The 14,924-nt window shown below is 31.3% G+C and overlaps 1 protein-coding gene and 1 long non-coding RNA gene across 3 annotated transcripts in view; one reads left to right on the forward strand and one right to left on the reverse strand.

Annotated features, from left to right (window-relative positions):
• The first annotated feature begins 318 nt into the window (after positions 1–318).
• LOC106664922 (matrix metalloproteinase-2-like) overlaps positions 319–14,924 on the forward strand; it is a 90,098-nt gene continuing 75,492 nt past the window's right edge. The window contains exon 1 of the mRNA XM_014391009.2: positions 319–538. Coding sequence (XP_014246495.1) covers positions 413–538 — 126 coding nt within the window. The 5' untranslated portion in view covers positions 319–412. The remainder of the gene's footprint in view (positions 539–14,924) is intronic.
• Positions 11,958–14,924, reverse strand: part of LOC106664923 — a 40,175-nt gene continuing 37,208 nt past the window's right edge. For both annotated transcript variants that reach the window (XR_001340247.2, XR_001340246.1), the window contains exon 4: positions 11,958–12,033. This is a non-coding gene — a long non-coding RNA (uncharacterized LOC106664923). The remainder of the gene's footprint in view (positions 12,034–14,924) is intronic.

The raw sequence follows: 14,924 nt of genomic DNA on the forward strand, positions 1-14,924 counted from the left end.
AATCATCGCAGATTGCTTTTTTTCTTAGTTCGGATCTTCAGGTTTCAAATAGTTTTTCAGTAGTTCTATACTTCTATAATGAGTAGTATTTTGTTATGATTTGTCTAATCTTAAACTTTTTTTTTGTTTAGAGAGTAGGAAGTGCCATAATTTTGAGGGTACATATCATTTGATTATAATATACATTTTATAACTCCTTGGCAGGGAATACATATCGTGAACAATCCAGACTCCGTATTTATTTAAGATGCCAGCCGGGACGTCTCCAGAATCCCGAAGGAGGGGATGGGTAACCATGGCAGCGGCGAAGCAAACAATCGCAATGTTGGTGGATGGATCAGTGTAAGCCCGACTCCCATCCGGCTGGGATGGACGTGCCTCGTACGCCCTGAGATTGACACGGTTGGCCGATATGGATATGGTCGTGAGGTCGAATAAGTATTGTTTCTACCTGTTGATACTCTACTTCTGCAACGGAGCAGGTCTACCTTTGAGGTGGGCGAGGATCCGGAGGGAGCCGCGCTACACAGACGAATTGGTGAGTCCTGCATTTCTCCCCCTTGGATCTCATACATAATTGACTTAATCGTAGAAAATGAATTCCATTGACAGCAACATAGATCACAATCTACTTAGCAATAACAGCAACAATACAACATTTACGTTCAAAGTATTTATTTATTGGCAATATCCCATTTCACTACCGTACTTACAAAAAAGACGAGCATTTAAAACACGAAAAACATTAAAATATTAAACATTGACAATAATAAAATAAGAAAAATAATAACATACAGTACTATTTAGATATCAATATTTGGATACAAAAATAATATTTGGGATTTGACTAGTAAATAAAAACAATTGTAAATATTAATTAATTATACATACGTACAACAATCAACCAGCATATCCGGTGTACATGTACATATACACACATACACATACACCCGATGTACTTATTGCTATGTATGTAATTATTGTATACAATTGTATACATATTATTAATGCTATACGTAATTATTGACCATTGTGTTACAAGTACCTTTCAAATTCCTCTTCAAACTGGCTTTAGATGTATTATTAATATCTATACTGTTGGGTAGCATAGTGACTATTCAGAATATACATCATCATTAATCATACTACAAAACTAGCACGTCATTATAAATATTTTATTTGAAATTAAATAATTAGATGATAAATTATATAAATATATTACTTGTAACTGTTTCAATGGATGGGCATTATCCGTATTATTATTATCTAGTCAGGTTTTATGTTATATGTTGATTTGGTGATAAAATTTAAATTTTTTGAATAGTTTTGTGGATATAACATCTTTAAATGTACCTTTTATGATTAAGAAAGATGAAAACTGGGCAAAAGTCCTATTTATTTAAATTAAAAAAACTGACTAATTTAAATGTGAATTACTGAGGGAAACAATGCCAGGAAGAAGTGTATAAAGGAAAATTGTCGAATATTTTTGTGCATTTGCCATCTTTCGAAGTACCTACTTTGTATTTTCGTAAAAATGGAAATGTTCAATAAAGTTAGTTATATTAATAAAAGACTATTTATGTACATATTAAATAATTTAAACACGGATTACTCCAAAATCTTATGCTAGAAAGAATAAACGAAAATTGTAGAATATTTTTGTGAATATGCCATCTTTCCACCTGTTGTGTTTTTGTAAAAATGTATAGTTCAGTAGATGTGTTATTTATATTGATAAAGACGGTTTAGATGCATATTAAATAATTTAAACTCGGATCACTCAAAAAAGTTATTCCAGAAAGGATAAACGAAAATCGTTGAATATTTTTGTGGATATGCCATGTTTAGATATACCTATGGTGTTTTAGTGACAATTTAAATACTCAATATTGTTATTTGCATTAATAATTAAACTATTAATAATTCAATTAAAATTATTATTAATTAAAATAATTTAAACTCAGAGTGAGAAACTAAGCCACTGTACAAACGAAAATTGTCGAATATTTTGTAAATATGCCATTTTGGGACGTACCTAGTGTTTTAGTAACAATGTAAATGTTCAATATTGTTATTTACATTAATAAAGGAGGGTTTAGATTCATATTAAATAATGTAGACTCGGATTACTCCAAAACGTTATGCCAGAAAGGATAAACGAAAATCGTTGAATATTTTTGTGGATATGCCATGTTTAGATATACCTAAGGTGTTTTATTGACAATTTAAATACCCAATATTGTTATTTGCATTAACAAAGGACATAAAATTAAATTAAAATGATTAGTAATTAAAATAATTTAAACTCCGATTGTGAAACCAAGTCAATGTACAAACGAAAATGGTCGAATATTTTTGTGAATATGCCATTTTTGGACGTACCTGATGTTTTAGCAACAATGTAAATGTTCAATATTGTAATTTTTAGTAATAAAAGAGGATTTACGTGCATATTACCTAATTTGAACTTGAAGCAAGAAACTAAGCCAGGTAGAAGTGTGTAAATGAAAATAGCTCAATATTTTTGTGAATATGCCATCTTTCGATGTACTTGTTTTAATAACAATGTATAGATCCCCCCTCATATTCAATTATTTAAATTAATAAAAACGGTTTAGATAAATAATAAATCGTTTAATGTCGAATTACTGGAAGAAAGGATAATTGTTGAATATTTTTACGGATAGTGCATATTTGAATGAACGAATTCTGTTTTAGTAACAATGCAAATGTTCAATTGTAATATTTACAATAACAAAATAGTAATAAAACTTTAGTTCATATTAATTAATTTAAACTCGGATTACTATAAGAAACTATCCGAGGAAGAAGTGTACAAACGAAAATTGTCGAATATTTTTGTGAATATGCCATTTTGGGACGTACCTAGTGTTTTAGTAACAATGGAAATGTTCAAGTATATATCGTAATAAAAAACGATTTAGATAGATATTAAATAATTTAAATCCATATTTTTCCAATAAAAAGCTACCCCAGGAAGAATGGTATAATTTAAAATGGATTTTTTTTTGTGGATTTGCCATTTTTGAACCTTCTTAAATTGCGTTTTAGTAGCAATTTAAATATTGAATATTAGATTCACAGTAAGTAATTTAAACTCAGATTACTATAAGAAAGGACGACACAAGGAAAAAATGTACAAATGATAATTGCCGAATATTTTTGTGGATATGCCATTTTTAGAAGTAACTATTGTCATTCAGTAACAATAAAAATGTTCAAGGAACAAATTTATATTAATAAAATACGGTTTTAATTCAGAGTAACTAATTTAACCTCAGATTACTTGAAGCAAGGTAGAATTGTACAAACGAAAATAGCTGGTTATTTTTGTGTATATGGCATGTGTTGTAGCTAATGAGTTTTAGCAACAATCACCAATAGTGCGTCCAATAGTGTCATTTATTTTACTTTAAGACGTTTAGCTCCATATTAACTAATTAATCTCGGCTTATTCGGCAAAAGGAGGTTACCTGAAGGAATAGTATAATTTAAAGTTGCTCATTATTTCTGTGGATTTGATATTATTTTTGGATTTACCATTTGGGTTATAGAAACAATGTGTATGTTCAATAGTGTCATTAATATTAATAAAATGCGATTTAGATCAAATTAACTAATTTAAACATGTATCACCCCAAGAAACGATACCAAAACAAAGTGTTTATACGAAAATGGTTGAATATTTTTGTGGATTTGTCGTCTTAGATTTATTAATTGATTGTTGAATATAATTTTGGATTCGCCATTTTTTCGCGCACCTATTGTGTTATAGTAAAATTGAAATTGTATCGAATTTATATTAATAGCAAGCAATAATTGACAAATGACAAAAAGGAAGGAAAAGGTGGGGTTGAGATGGGAAGTTAGTGTCCGAGTGGAACGAAGTCAAGATAGCTCAGGTAGAGTAGCGGCGTATCTAGCCGAAGGTCGTGGGTTCGAATCCCGCTCGTGACACTGACTTTTTTATCTCAACTAAAAACCTTAATTAACTGAAATATATTAATAGCGTTGAACTGTGTATTAAGTAATATAAACATGTACTTCTAACATAGATGTGGATGGCATAAACAGCATAATTGAATTTACCTCAAAACCTCTTTACATTTCCAATCTTTAGACAAATTTGTATTTTTTCTTGGGCAAAATAATAACAATATAAATATTCCGATAATGTAAAGATTGCTAAAATGATTGGTGACGCTTACAGTTTATACTGTAAGTACAATATTTTTTTTCTTAAAGTCGAAATAAATGAAATCAGCATTTCGCCACGTTTGTCCTTTTTTTGAATGGTTCGTACAAAGTTTATTATCCACCCATTCATTAAAAAAATCTCGTATCATACTGATATAAGGACGATGCCCCAGGAAGACGTGGATAAGTGAAAATTACTCATCATTTTATGAATTTGCTACAATTTAGTAAAACTTTGTGAATGTTCGTTAAATAATTAAAAGACCGTTCGATTCATTTGTGAACACCTCCACTGCTACTTTATACAAAAAATGACTTAATAATTACAGTATTTGTCTATTTATCTCATTGTTTACGAAAGAATGTGGTTTTTTAAAAATAAAATAATTTATAAACGAAGAAAAAGACAAAGATCAAAGGTAAAAAAGAAACAAAGTAACAACTAACCAAACAAATAAATAGACAACGAGATAAATACAAAATAAACCAAGATAAAAAGAAAGAAAAACCCAGTGACAATGAAGTAATATAACTAAGAATCAAAAAGCAAAGTAAAAAAAAAATATATAATAAAAAAAGAAGAAACATAGACTAATTAACAATGAAATAATATGACGGAAAGCAAACAAATCAAGAGACGCAGAAACCTGGATAAAATGACAGAAAAAGAAGGGATTAAAAAACCATGAAAAGATTTTAAAAACGAGAGAGAAAGAGGTGAGGGAGAGAGAAAGAGAGGGAGAGAGACGAAAGAACGAAACAAATACTATAAGATATGAAGAATCAAAAACATAAAGAAACAAATTAAAAAAATAACCAAAGAAAGATTTAAAGAAAGAATAAAAGTAAGAAACAAATAAGGAAACAATATAGCATGGAAACAAATGTTTTTGCAAAGAATTGATGAAAAACTATTAAACGGTGATGCAATTGGATGTAATCTGGGAAATAATGGCTGAAGATTTTTCTTAAGTAGCTTATTACATAGGAAATTGGAAATATTATCGATTTTTTTCAAAACCTTGAGTTTATTTACCCGTATATCCTCGGCTAAAAAAACCAATCGCTGTAAGGAAATGACGATTCTTCGGTAAGGAAAATTGGAGAAATTTTTTCAAGGTTGCAAAATTTGTTTTTCCATCTGAATTTCCGTTTAGACTGATTGACTCGTGTTCAGTTGTTAACTCTTGTGTCAACCCTTCGGAAAACATTGGCTAGATCCGTAGAGAACGATAACCCCGGTGATAGCATCGATGGGCACAAAGAACTCCAGTCAGTCCCCTCCGGAAACACAAAGATATTATTTTCGGAGAATGAAATTCTCGACACTAACAGACTTTTACGATTATTTACTTGATATCGGATTTTTACAGGGGGATTTGTTTTAGATTAAAAAAACAAGGGTAACAAAGTACAAATATCAGGCTATCGTATAAATCTTAGACCGAGGAAAGAAAATGCACCTGCCTATATTTTACAAAACTTTCTCATTGTTGTTTTTCTTTACAACCTTCTCTCCTTTGGAATGTATACTCCACATTCTTATCTCTCTGTACTACTTGCTGGATAGTTCAGAACAGTTTTTGAACATTCAAGGATCTCTTATCGCCCAGTAGTCCTTGCTGCAGAGTTCAGGTTTATCTGGTCGATACTGATGTATTTATGACATTATACCCTTGTGTAAATATTATTTAGATTTGGTTTTTCTCCATTAACCCCGAATTTTTTTGTTTTGTTTGTTTTATTAAGATTAGATTATTTTTGGATTCGAACATGGTTTAACTACTGGCTGGCACGACTCCATTCGTACAGTTTTGAAAGGAGAAAAAGGTGTTTGTTCTACTGTAAATAAGAGATTTATTTACATTAGCTCTAGGGGGTGGAGCCATATGGGGTGAATGGTCCTAATGGAACTATGAAGGCACATGTACTCGAAAGCCAAACAACTGTTGGTTAAATGAAAATTTGATAATTTAAAGGTGTATATTACAATCTAACTTACGTGAATTAGAAAGAAAGGAAGCAAGAGAGCAACGAAGATTGGAGATAAATTAAACAAATATACAGGGTGTTCGGCAACTTTTCGTGTTACAAACTTTGCCAATAGATTCTTCATTCAAAATGGAACCAAAAAGTCCTAATTAACTAAGGTCCGAATCTCAACATTTTCGGAGTTATTTACTTTTTCTGATTTTTTAAGATTTCACGATCTTACTTCAAATAAAAAACTTTGGAAAAATCCGTTGATACCATTCAAAACTACGTAAACTTTCCGGTAAGATGTGCTCAATACTAAACTTGTTAACGTTATTCCGAAATCGTGAGATGCGGTCTGGTGTGATGTAGGTTTCAGAAAAACATTTTCTTTATCGTGCCTACGTTTCGATCTATATTGAGATCTTCTTCAGGGCCTGGGATTTACAAGCATTGTTTAAATTTAACAAATACACGTAGGATGTGGAAAAAAAGTGAATTTATACAATGCAAAAAAATTTTTTAAATATTCAATAAAAGTATTTCTACTTACTTAGTGTTTGTTTTCTGCGTAAAAAAAAAATAAATAAATACTTTGATTGAATATAAAAAAATATTTTTTTTGCATTGTATAAATTCACTTTTTTCCACATCCTACATGTATTGTTAAATTTAAAAAATGTTTGTAAATCCGAGGCCCTGAAGATGATCTCAATAAAGCTCGAAACGTTGGCACGAGAAAGAAAATGTTTTTCTGAAACCAGACCGCATCTCACGATTTCCGAATAATCATCGACTAACGGTCACTAATCACCACACACTTGTAAACGTTGGTGAAATATGCATTTTAGTAGCCAGAACTTGCCAGAACTTTGAAAAAAAAAATTTGTTTTTTTCAAAGTTGAAAAACTTTTATGGTGATCCTAGGGGGGCCGCGGTAGCCGAGTGGTTAAGGCGTCAGATTCTCGGCTAGTAGATCCCGCGTTTGTGGGTTCGGTCCCCACCGTCGCCTCTGGACTTTTTCTGACGCCTAAGGAGACCGTTGGCCACAATTGAAAGAAATTGACACGGCACTGTTCAATGGAAGGAGCGGGATCAGATTTGAACCTTGAATCCCGACCCTGAATTTGGTCCTAACCCCCTTCAAAAATGAGTTTCTTCGATGAAAGAACACCGACACACCGGGGGCTCAAATTCACACTTGTGTTTCGAGCCCACAAAAACATGGAGCCAGGGGGAAAAAAATGGTGATCCTAACCATTCATTTCCAAACCTAGAGACCAGAATATTTCAGTAAACATACTCCATATAATATACATTTTAGTGGCGTAATTGCTTTTTTAATTACTTTTTTTCAAAGATGAACAAATTGACGAAGAAAAGGTAAAAACCTTGGTTGAAGTATTGGTAAGGTGGAAAAATAAGAATGTAAAAACATAAGGAAATTTTGAATGAATTTATTAATCGTGTTTTAATTCTCCGAAAAAAAAAAGAGTTTTAAGATTCAAAAGGTTTTTATTTCAGTCATTCAAAATTTCCTTAAGTTTTTACATTCTTTATTGTTTTTTAATTTTCCACCTTACCAATCTGTCAACCACAGTTTTTACCTTTCCTTCATCAATTTATTCATCTTTAAAAAAAGTAATTAAAAAAACAATTACACCACTAAAAAGGATATTAAATGGAATCTGGAATCTGAAATTTACTGGTCTCTAGGTTTGTAAATAGTAGTTTAGAAACACCATAGTAAGTTTTTCAGCATCGAACAAAAAATTATTTTTCAACGTTCTGGCTACTAAAACCCTATTTAACAGACGTTTACAAGTTTAGTATTGAGCACATATTATTGGAAATTTGACGGAGATTTCAATCAATGTATTTGTCCAAATCCTTTCACTTTTGGAGTTATCATTGTTTATTTGAAGGAAGGTCGTGAAATCTTAAAAAATCATAAAAAAGAGAATAACTCAGAAACTGCTGAGATTCGGTTGAAGTTAATTAGGACTTTTTGGTTCCATTTTGAATGTAAAATCTATCAAAGTTTGCAACACGAGTACCCTGTATAGTGCTAGTGGTTTATAAGAAAATAAAAAGAGAAATGGAATAGAAAGTGTGCTTTGATAAATTTTTTTCTCTCAATATGTTTGTTAGCACATCTTGCTTTGCTATAAAATCCAAGGCTCGTTGGAAATCGAATCCCGGTATGACAGGAACCACCATATTCGGAATTAGAACGTTTTCAGCCACCGTGGCCCCGTTTCTATTTCTATAAAAACCAAATTGTTGACGTCCTGAATTCCCGGTTGTGAAACGATGACGAGAGGAATCGTAGGCTAATCTTTGTCAAGTATGACAAAGTTGTCATACAAGTGATGGCTACACGAAGCCGACCGTTTGACAATCACCAAAGTTGTTTTGGTGGTCAAGTGGTGGCGCCAGATTCGGCTACTTCCTGTATAGGAACGTTTGGGTTATTGCCCTGCCATGAATCTCTGAACTGTACACCTATTTATTATCGTACAGAAAACAATTCCTTTGGCTCAAGCCCAAAATATATAAAATAACAACTGCCTGGAGCAGAATTTGAAACATAAAACGCTCTGATGAGTTGTTTACTTCAAAAATACATATTACGCTAGGTGAAAGCTATCCAAACTACCCTAAACTACCACCCAAAAATAACACTATTTAAAAAAATGAACAATATTCCCTTCACTATTAATAAAATTCTGCTTATTAATTTCTTTACTTACAAAATGAAAATTCTCTAACACAGTTCTTCTTTATAAACTCTAAAAGAAAAATTACGAATGGGGAAAATTTTGTAGTTATTATCTCAGAATCATCCAAATTCCGGGACAAATGCAGGAAAAGGAGGAGTAATTTTTTTTCTCACCTAAGTAATCAAAACACGTCACCGGAAGGAACTTCCTCTATGAATGACTCTTATTACCTGGGACCTCATTTTTAAGCGGACCGTCCCGTAAAACTGTTAGTTTTCAATATTGTTTAATATTTACAGAATTACTACGGAGCTAGAGAGATGTGTTGTGTACAGAGAGAGGTAAAATTGCGATAGACAGACAACCTCTGACGTTAATCTTCTTAAAATCGTGGAAGTTAGATAATTTTTAGATAATTCATAATTTATTTGAACACTGCAGTTTATAACTTTTGTCAATGTATTTTTACTTCTATTAATGAGAAAATGGCGATTTACGTATATGATGCGTAATTACTTCTTTCCCCGCAAAAAAAAACCATTAGTCACCCCTCGAAAGTCATCTATTCCGTCTAGAATTCTTCATCGGCAGAATCATCCTTTATTGGACGTAAATATTACATATTGGCCGGATTCCGCGTTTGTTTCGACGAAGGGGAAGAGATCATGGCAAGGTCGTGGAACAAATAAAGGAACTGGTCGGCCCAGTGTCTTTTCCCTCATTTCCCACATTCTTGTAAAATTATCGTGACATTAAAGACTCAAGAAATAAAAGGAAGTTATTTTAGTATTAATATTTATGATTTTTCCGTAAAAAATTAAATATCAACACAATTAAAATTATAACTATTTCTTGATGTATCAGTCTCACTGACGATTATTTATCACAATTTTCAGTAATTTCCCAATTTATCAATATATTTATCTATATATCGATCAGCTATAGTTTTTTTTATCTATTTATCCATAACTACCAAGCTAATTGTCTATTTTTCTCTTTGTCTCACTCTAGCTCTCTTTGTCTATCCGTCCCTGTCTCTCTGTCTGTATTTTACACATATTTTTTCGTCCCCCCCTCACTCACTCTATCTCATTCCTTCACTATTTAATTTTTTCTTTGGTATGTTCTGAATTGCTATCTCTACGTCAGACTCTTTCCGTAACTCTCTCAATTTCTCTTTCTGTATACTTTTATATTTTTATCTATCAAACTATATATATTCATATACTATACTTATCTATCTAATCCTCGAACTGTCCGATTGTCCCATTGCCTCACACGATCTCTCTCTGTCTCTGTGTTTCTTCCCAATTTCTTTTTTTAATCTATTTATTTATCTATCAAGTTATTAGTGCTATAATTACCTGTCTAATCCTTTAACTATCTGGCCACAATTTCTCTCTCTCTCTCTCTCTCTCTCTCTCTCGCGCGCGCTCTCGCACTCTCTGTTTCTTTCTCTCTCTCTCTTTCCTATTTATGTATCTGTCAAACTATATATGCCTACCTAAGTATATATATTTCTTTGCCTCACGTGACATTTCANCTCTCTCTCTCTCTCTCTCTCTCTCTCTCTCCCCCTCTCCCCCTCTCCCTCCCTCACTCTCACTCTCTCTCTCCCCTCCATCTCCATCTTCCTCTCCCTCTCGCTCTCTCTCTCACGCTTTCCTTTCTGCAAAATTCGAATACACAATCTCTTTCTCTTCTCTTTCTTTCTCTATATCACTCATTCAATCTCTCTCTATTTCTCTTTCAATCTTTCTCTCTCACCCCTTCCTCTAACTTCCCCCCTATCTGTTTTATTTGAAGATAAAATATATAAAAAATTCAAATTTTTTTAGCCTTTTTAAAAGTGGATTGAATTGTGTGAACTTTCTCCACCCAACTTCCATTTTAATATTTTAATTATTAGTTAAGAACTCGCAACAATTAGTATAATTTAAGGAGCAAACTTTTAGTATCTGTGAGTGATTTAGACTTGTACTAAATGAATTTTTTCATAACAGAAGAAAAGATTTTGACTAGGAAGACAGATTATTCATAAAATAAAATTACAAATTAAGGTCAATTTCGAAAGTTTTCCAATCAGTTCTTTACTAGGCCATAATGAAAAAAAAATTCATTTCAGTTTAAGATGGTGTGAAATGAAATGCATAGTGGTATAGAAGCAACGTGACTCTGCATGGTCTTTCACTTTTTCATCCTCCATCTCTTTCTCTCCCTTTGTACTATTGGGAATTCAATTAAATAACCTTAATAGACCTTTTAGACCATCACTACGTCACGTTTTTATTGCCTCAATTTCCGTTAAAAGCCTCTATTCGGTTGAAGCGAACAACTCATACGCTCACTTATAATTACGCAATAACTAATTAAGCACATGGTCTCAGCTTCGAGTGGCAAAACTAAATGTTAAGGGGAACTGAAAGTCTTTAAAAGCCGCCGTCTTTGACGGCAGTATCCTTTCCCCCCCAACATCCATTCTTCGACCGGTATCCTTCGGCTACATATATGGAGTGAAACAAACTGACACAGTTAACAAAGAAGAACCGAGAGGGGCTGACGACATTTTAGCCACCTTCAAATGTTGAATTGCTACGCAGACAATATTTTTAAAAAAGAATCAATATTTTATTAACAATGGCCTACATTTAACAGAGAAATTTGCTTCATAAAGACCGGATGGGCTAAAGCGAAATTAACTTTCGTTCCTAAAATACGATCCGTCACGAATTCCATGTCGGAAAAGGCACTATTTTCCATCTGAATTTTGAATCTTCGAATGCCTCCATAAAGAAGGACTTTCGTTACCCGGCAAGTACACCCTTGAGTCACTACAATGGCCATAATGAATACGTTAAATAGGTCTGGATGGTAAGCCCAAATGGTTAAATTAATTAGAAAAGCGGGAGCGTTTGGGTTATTTAATTACAGAATGTAGCATTGCACTTTAAGACTTTTTCTTTCTGTTTTTGTAAATTGTTTCATAAAAAGTTGGTCATTCTCTGTTAACAATTAAATGCCTAAGATTTAGTCGTTAAGTTTTTTCTTAGCCTCTGTTTGTTAGTCTGTCTTCCTCTGCTTGTATTTGATTTTCTCTCGCTCACTCTCTCTCGCACTGAAAAAAAATTAGTAAAATTGTTAACATAAAAAATGATACTAATGATAAACAAATTACTATTTTAGTTTCCATTGACTAGTAGGAACTTTGACAGTGTTGATCATGATATACTCATTTCATTGCTGTGATCAATTAATCTATCCAGTAATGTTGTTAATTGGTTTAGATCTTACATTTCCAATAAGCAACAATGTTTAAAAATTAAAAAATAATAATAATAATAAAAAATCTAATTGGATGTTTACCAACCGTGGTGTCCCGCAAGGGTGTACGTTATCGGCTTTATTGTTTATCCTATATGTAAATAGAATTTATTACGAAATTGCTAACTGCCTCTTTTCTATGTATGCCGACGACTTGAATATATATGTAAAATCACAATTCTCAAATATAAATTACATTAAAACTAAATAGCCACATAAAAACTAAAAAAAGTGGTGCGATGATCATGGATTATCAAAATATTTAAAAAATGTAATGTTATTTTATTAGAACAACATCAACAGTTTGTAAATTTAAAAAAAAAATAATACTGAAAAAATCAAAATTGATGATAGTATATTAATTTTAAACAACGAAATAAAAATTCTAGGCTTAGTAATGGATAAATATTTAACCTGGAATACATATTGATAAAGCTTGTATCAGAAGACATTCCAGTGCATAACAATTAAAAAAATTATTTATTAATATTCATCCGTAAAGCTATTTTAATATACTAATGCTTCCAAATATAACTTATGGCTTTGCAGTAATTTCTTATCTTTCTAGTAAAAATCTTCATAGGTTGCATGTTATTATAAATATGTGTATTCCCTATATCTGTTATCTACACTATGATTCTAGAATTTATGACAAATACTATAATTTATCCATTTTAAAAATTGATGATTTGTTAAATTACAAAATTTTGACTATTTTCCATGACGTAATAACTATCCAAATCCATTATACCTATTTGCTATTATTTCTCATTTTAGTAAAAAAAAACTACTTTTACACGTTCTCAAACTGCATTTAAAATGCCATTGTGTTGTACACACTGTTTGTATAATTCATTTTTTCTCAGAACTATAAAACTTTACAAAAATTTACCCAATATTGTAAAATCATGGAAATCTAAAAATATTTTAGATCTCTCTAAAAATCTTTCTCTCGTTGATTAAGTTCAATCTTAGGTTTTATCAATAAAATATTCAATTTAAAAAAATTATTAAGTAAAAAAAATTAATTCTGTCTCTCTCCCCTACACGCACGCATGCACGCGCACACACACACACACACACTCTCTCTCTCACTCTCTCTCTCTCTCTCTTTCTCTCTCTCTCTTTCTGGGACCTCACTATCTATACTTTATTTATTTACTACATATTATCTGCCGATCACTATTTATTTATCTTTCTCAGTCTCTTTGCCTGGCTGTCTCCCTACATTTTTCTGTGAGTATATGTATCAATTTCTCCTTAATGTCTCTATCCCGTCTGTCTGTATTTCCCTCTCTCTTTCATTCTTTTTCTAACCAATTTTTCCTCTCAGACAGTATTTGATTTATTTACCTATTTCTCCATATTCTCTATATATATCACTGTTTATGTATATATCTCTACCTATTTGTTTGTTTATCATTATGTATCTGTTTTTCTTATTTTCTCTCTGTTTGCTTATCTATGTATTTCTCTTTATTTTTTTTCTACTCTCTGGCAATATAATTACCTATATTTCATTTCTCTCCCTGTGTTTTTGTCAGTGTGACTTGCTCCTTTTTCTTTTCTCCTTCTCTGTCTATACCTGGTTTCCTTTTCTCCCAGCCACTCTACGAATCTATCTCTTTCTTTTTCTAAGTTACGTCTAGTTGTCAATATATTTTACCATCTCTCACTATCTCTATTTAAATTGATAAACTTTGTAATAAACTTTCGTTTAAACATTATGGGAACTGGGCGTAAAAACATTTTTACCTTATTTATGACTTTACCTTCATGAACGTCTGTTTTTCTATTTTGCTTCGTCTATTTGTATGTTTCTCTCACTCACTCTCTCTCTTTCTCTTTCTACTTCATATAACAAAACGCAGAACAAAAACACTTAGCAATTCATTTAAAACAAAAGCTACAAAAATCTTTAACTCAATACCGAAACATATAGTTCAAATAAAAAGCATAAAATCGGGCAAAGTTGAAGAATACTTATTAAGAAAATATGTTGAATATAATACTAAAGATTATCATTTATCTCATTTAATATTTACGTAGTTAATATCTCATCATTTACTTACATAATTTTATTTATTACTTTATAATTTTATCTTTATCTTTTTTATCTTTTCATCTTCCTCTTTTTTATATGTTTTTTTATCTTTTTCTTTTTTATCTTTATCTTTTTTATTATATCTTTTACATTACCTTGTAAAAATGTTAATAATCATTTTATTAGTATTTTATTTCATTTTTAAATTGTAAGATTATGTTCCAATTCTAGAAGGTTCTAATCTAGTTTTTAAAAATCTTATGAAAAATCTATATCTAATTTTGTTACTCAACAATAATATGCTCTGTATAAAGTTCAACTTTCTCTTATTTTATTCATTTACTTCATTGATGATTTTACAATAATTTGTTGCTATTTTACGTCTGTTCAGACTATAAAAATCTATAGCTAATTTTGTTACTCAATAATAATATGCTCTGTAAAAATTATAAAGTATAAGTTCAACTTTTTCTCACTTTATTCATTTACTTCATTGATGAGTTTACAATAATTTGTTGCTATTTTAAGTCTGTTACTTTACCTTCATGAATATCTGTTTTTTTTCTCAGTTTCGCTTCGTCTATTTGAATGTTTCTCTCTCTCTCTCTCTCTCTCTCGGAAAAGGCACTATTTTCCATCTG

The sequence above is a fragment of the Cimex lectularius genome, unplaced genomic scaffold (genome assembly GCF_000648675.2).
Source record: "Cimex lectularius strain Harlan isolate CLEC.00 unplaced genomic scaffold, Clec_2.1 scaffold5, whole genome shotgun sequence".
Lineage (NCBI taxonomy): Eukaryota > Metazoa > Arthropoda > Insecta > Hemiptera > Cimicidae > Cimex > Cimex lectularius.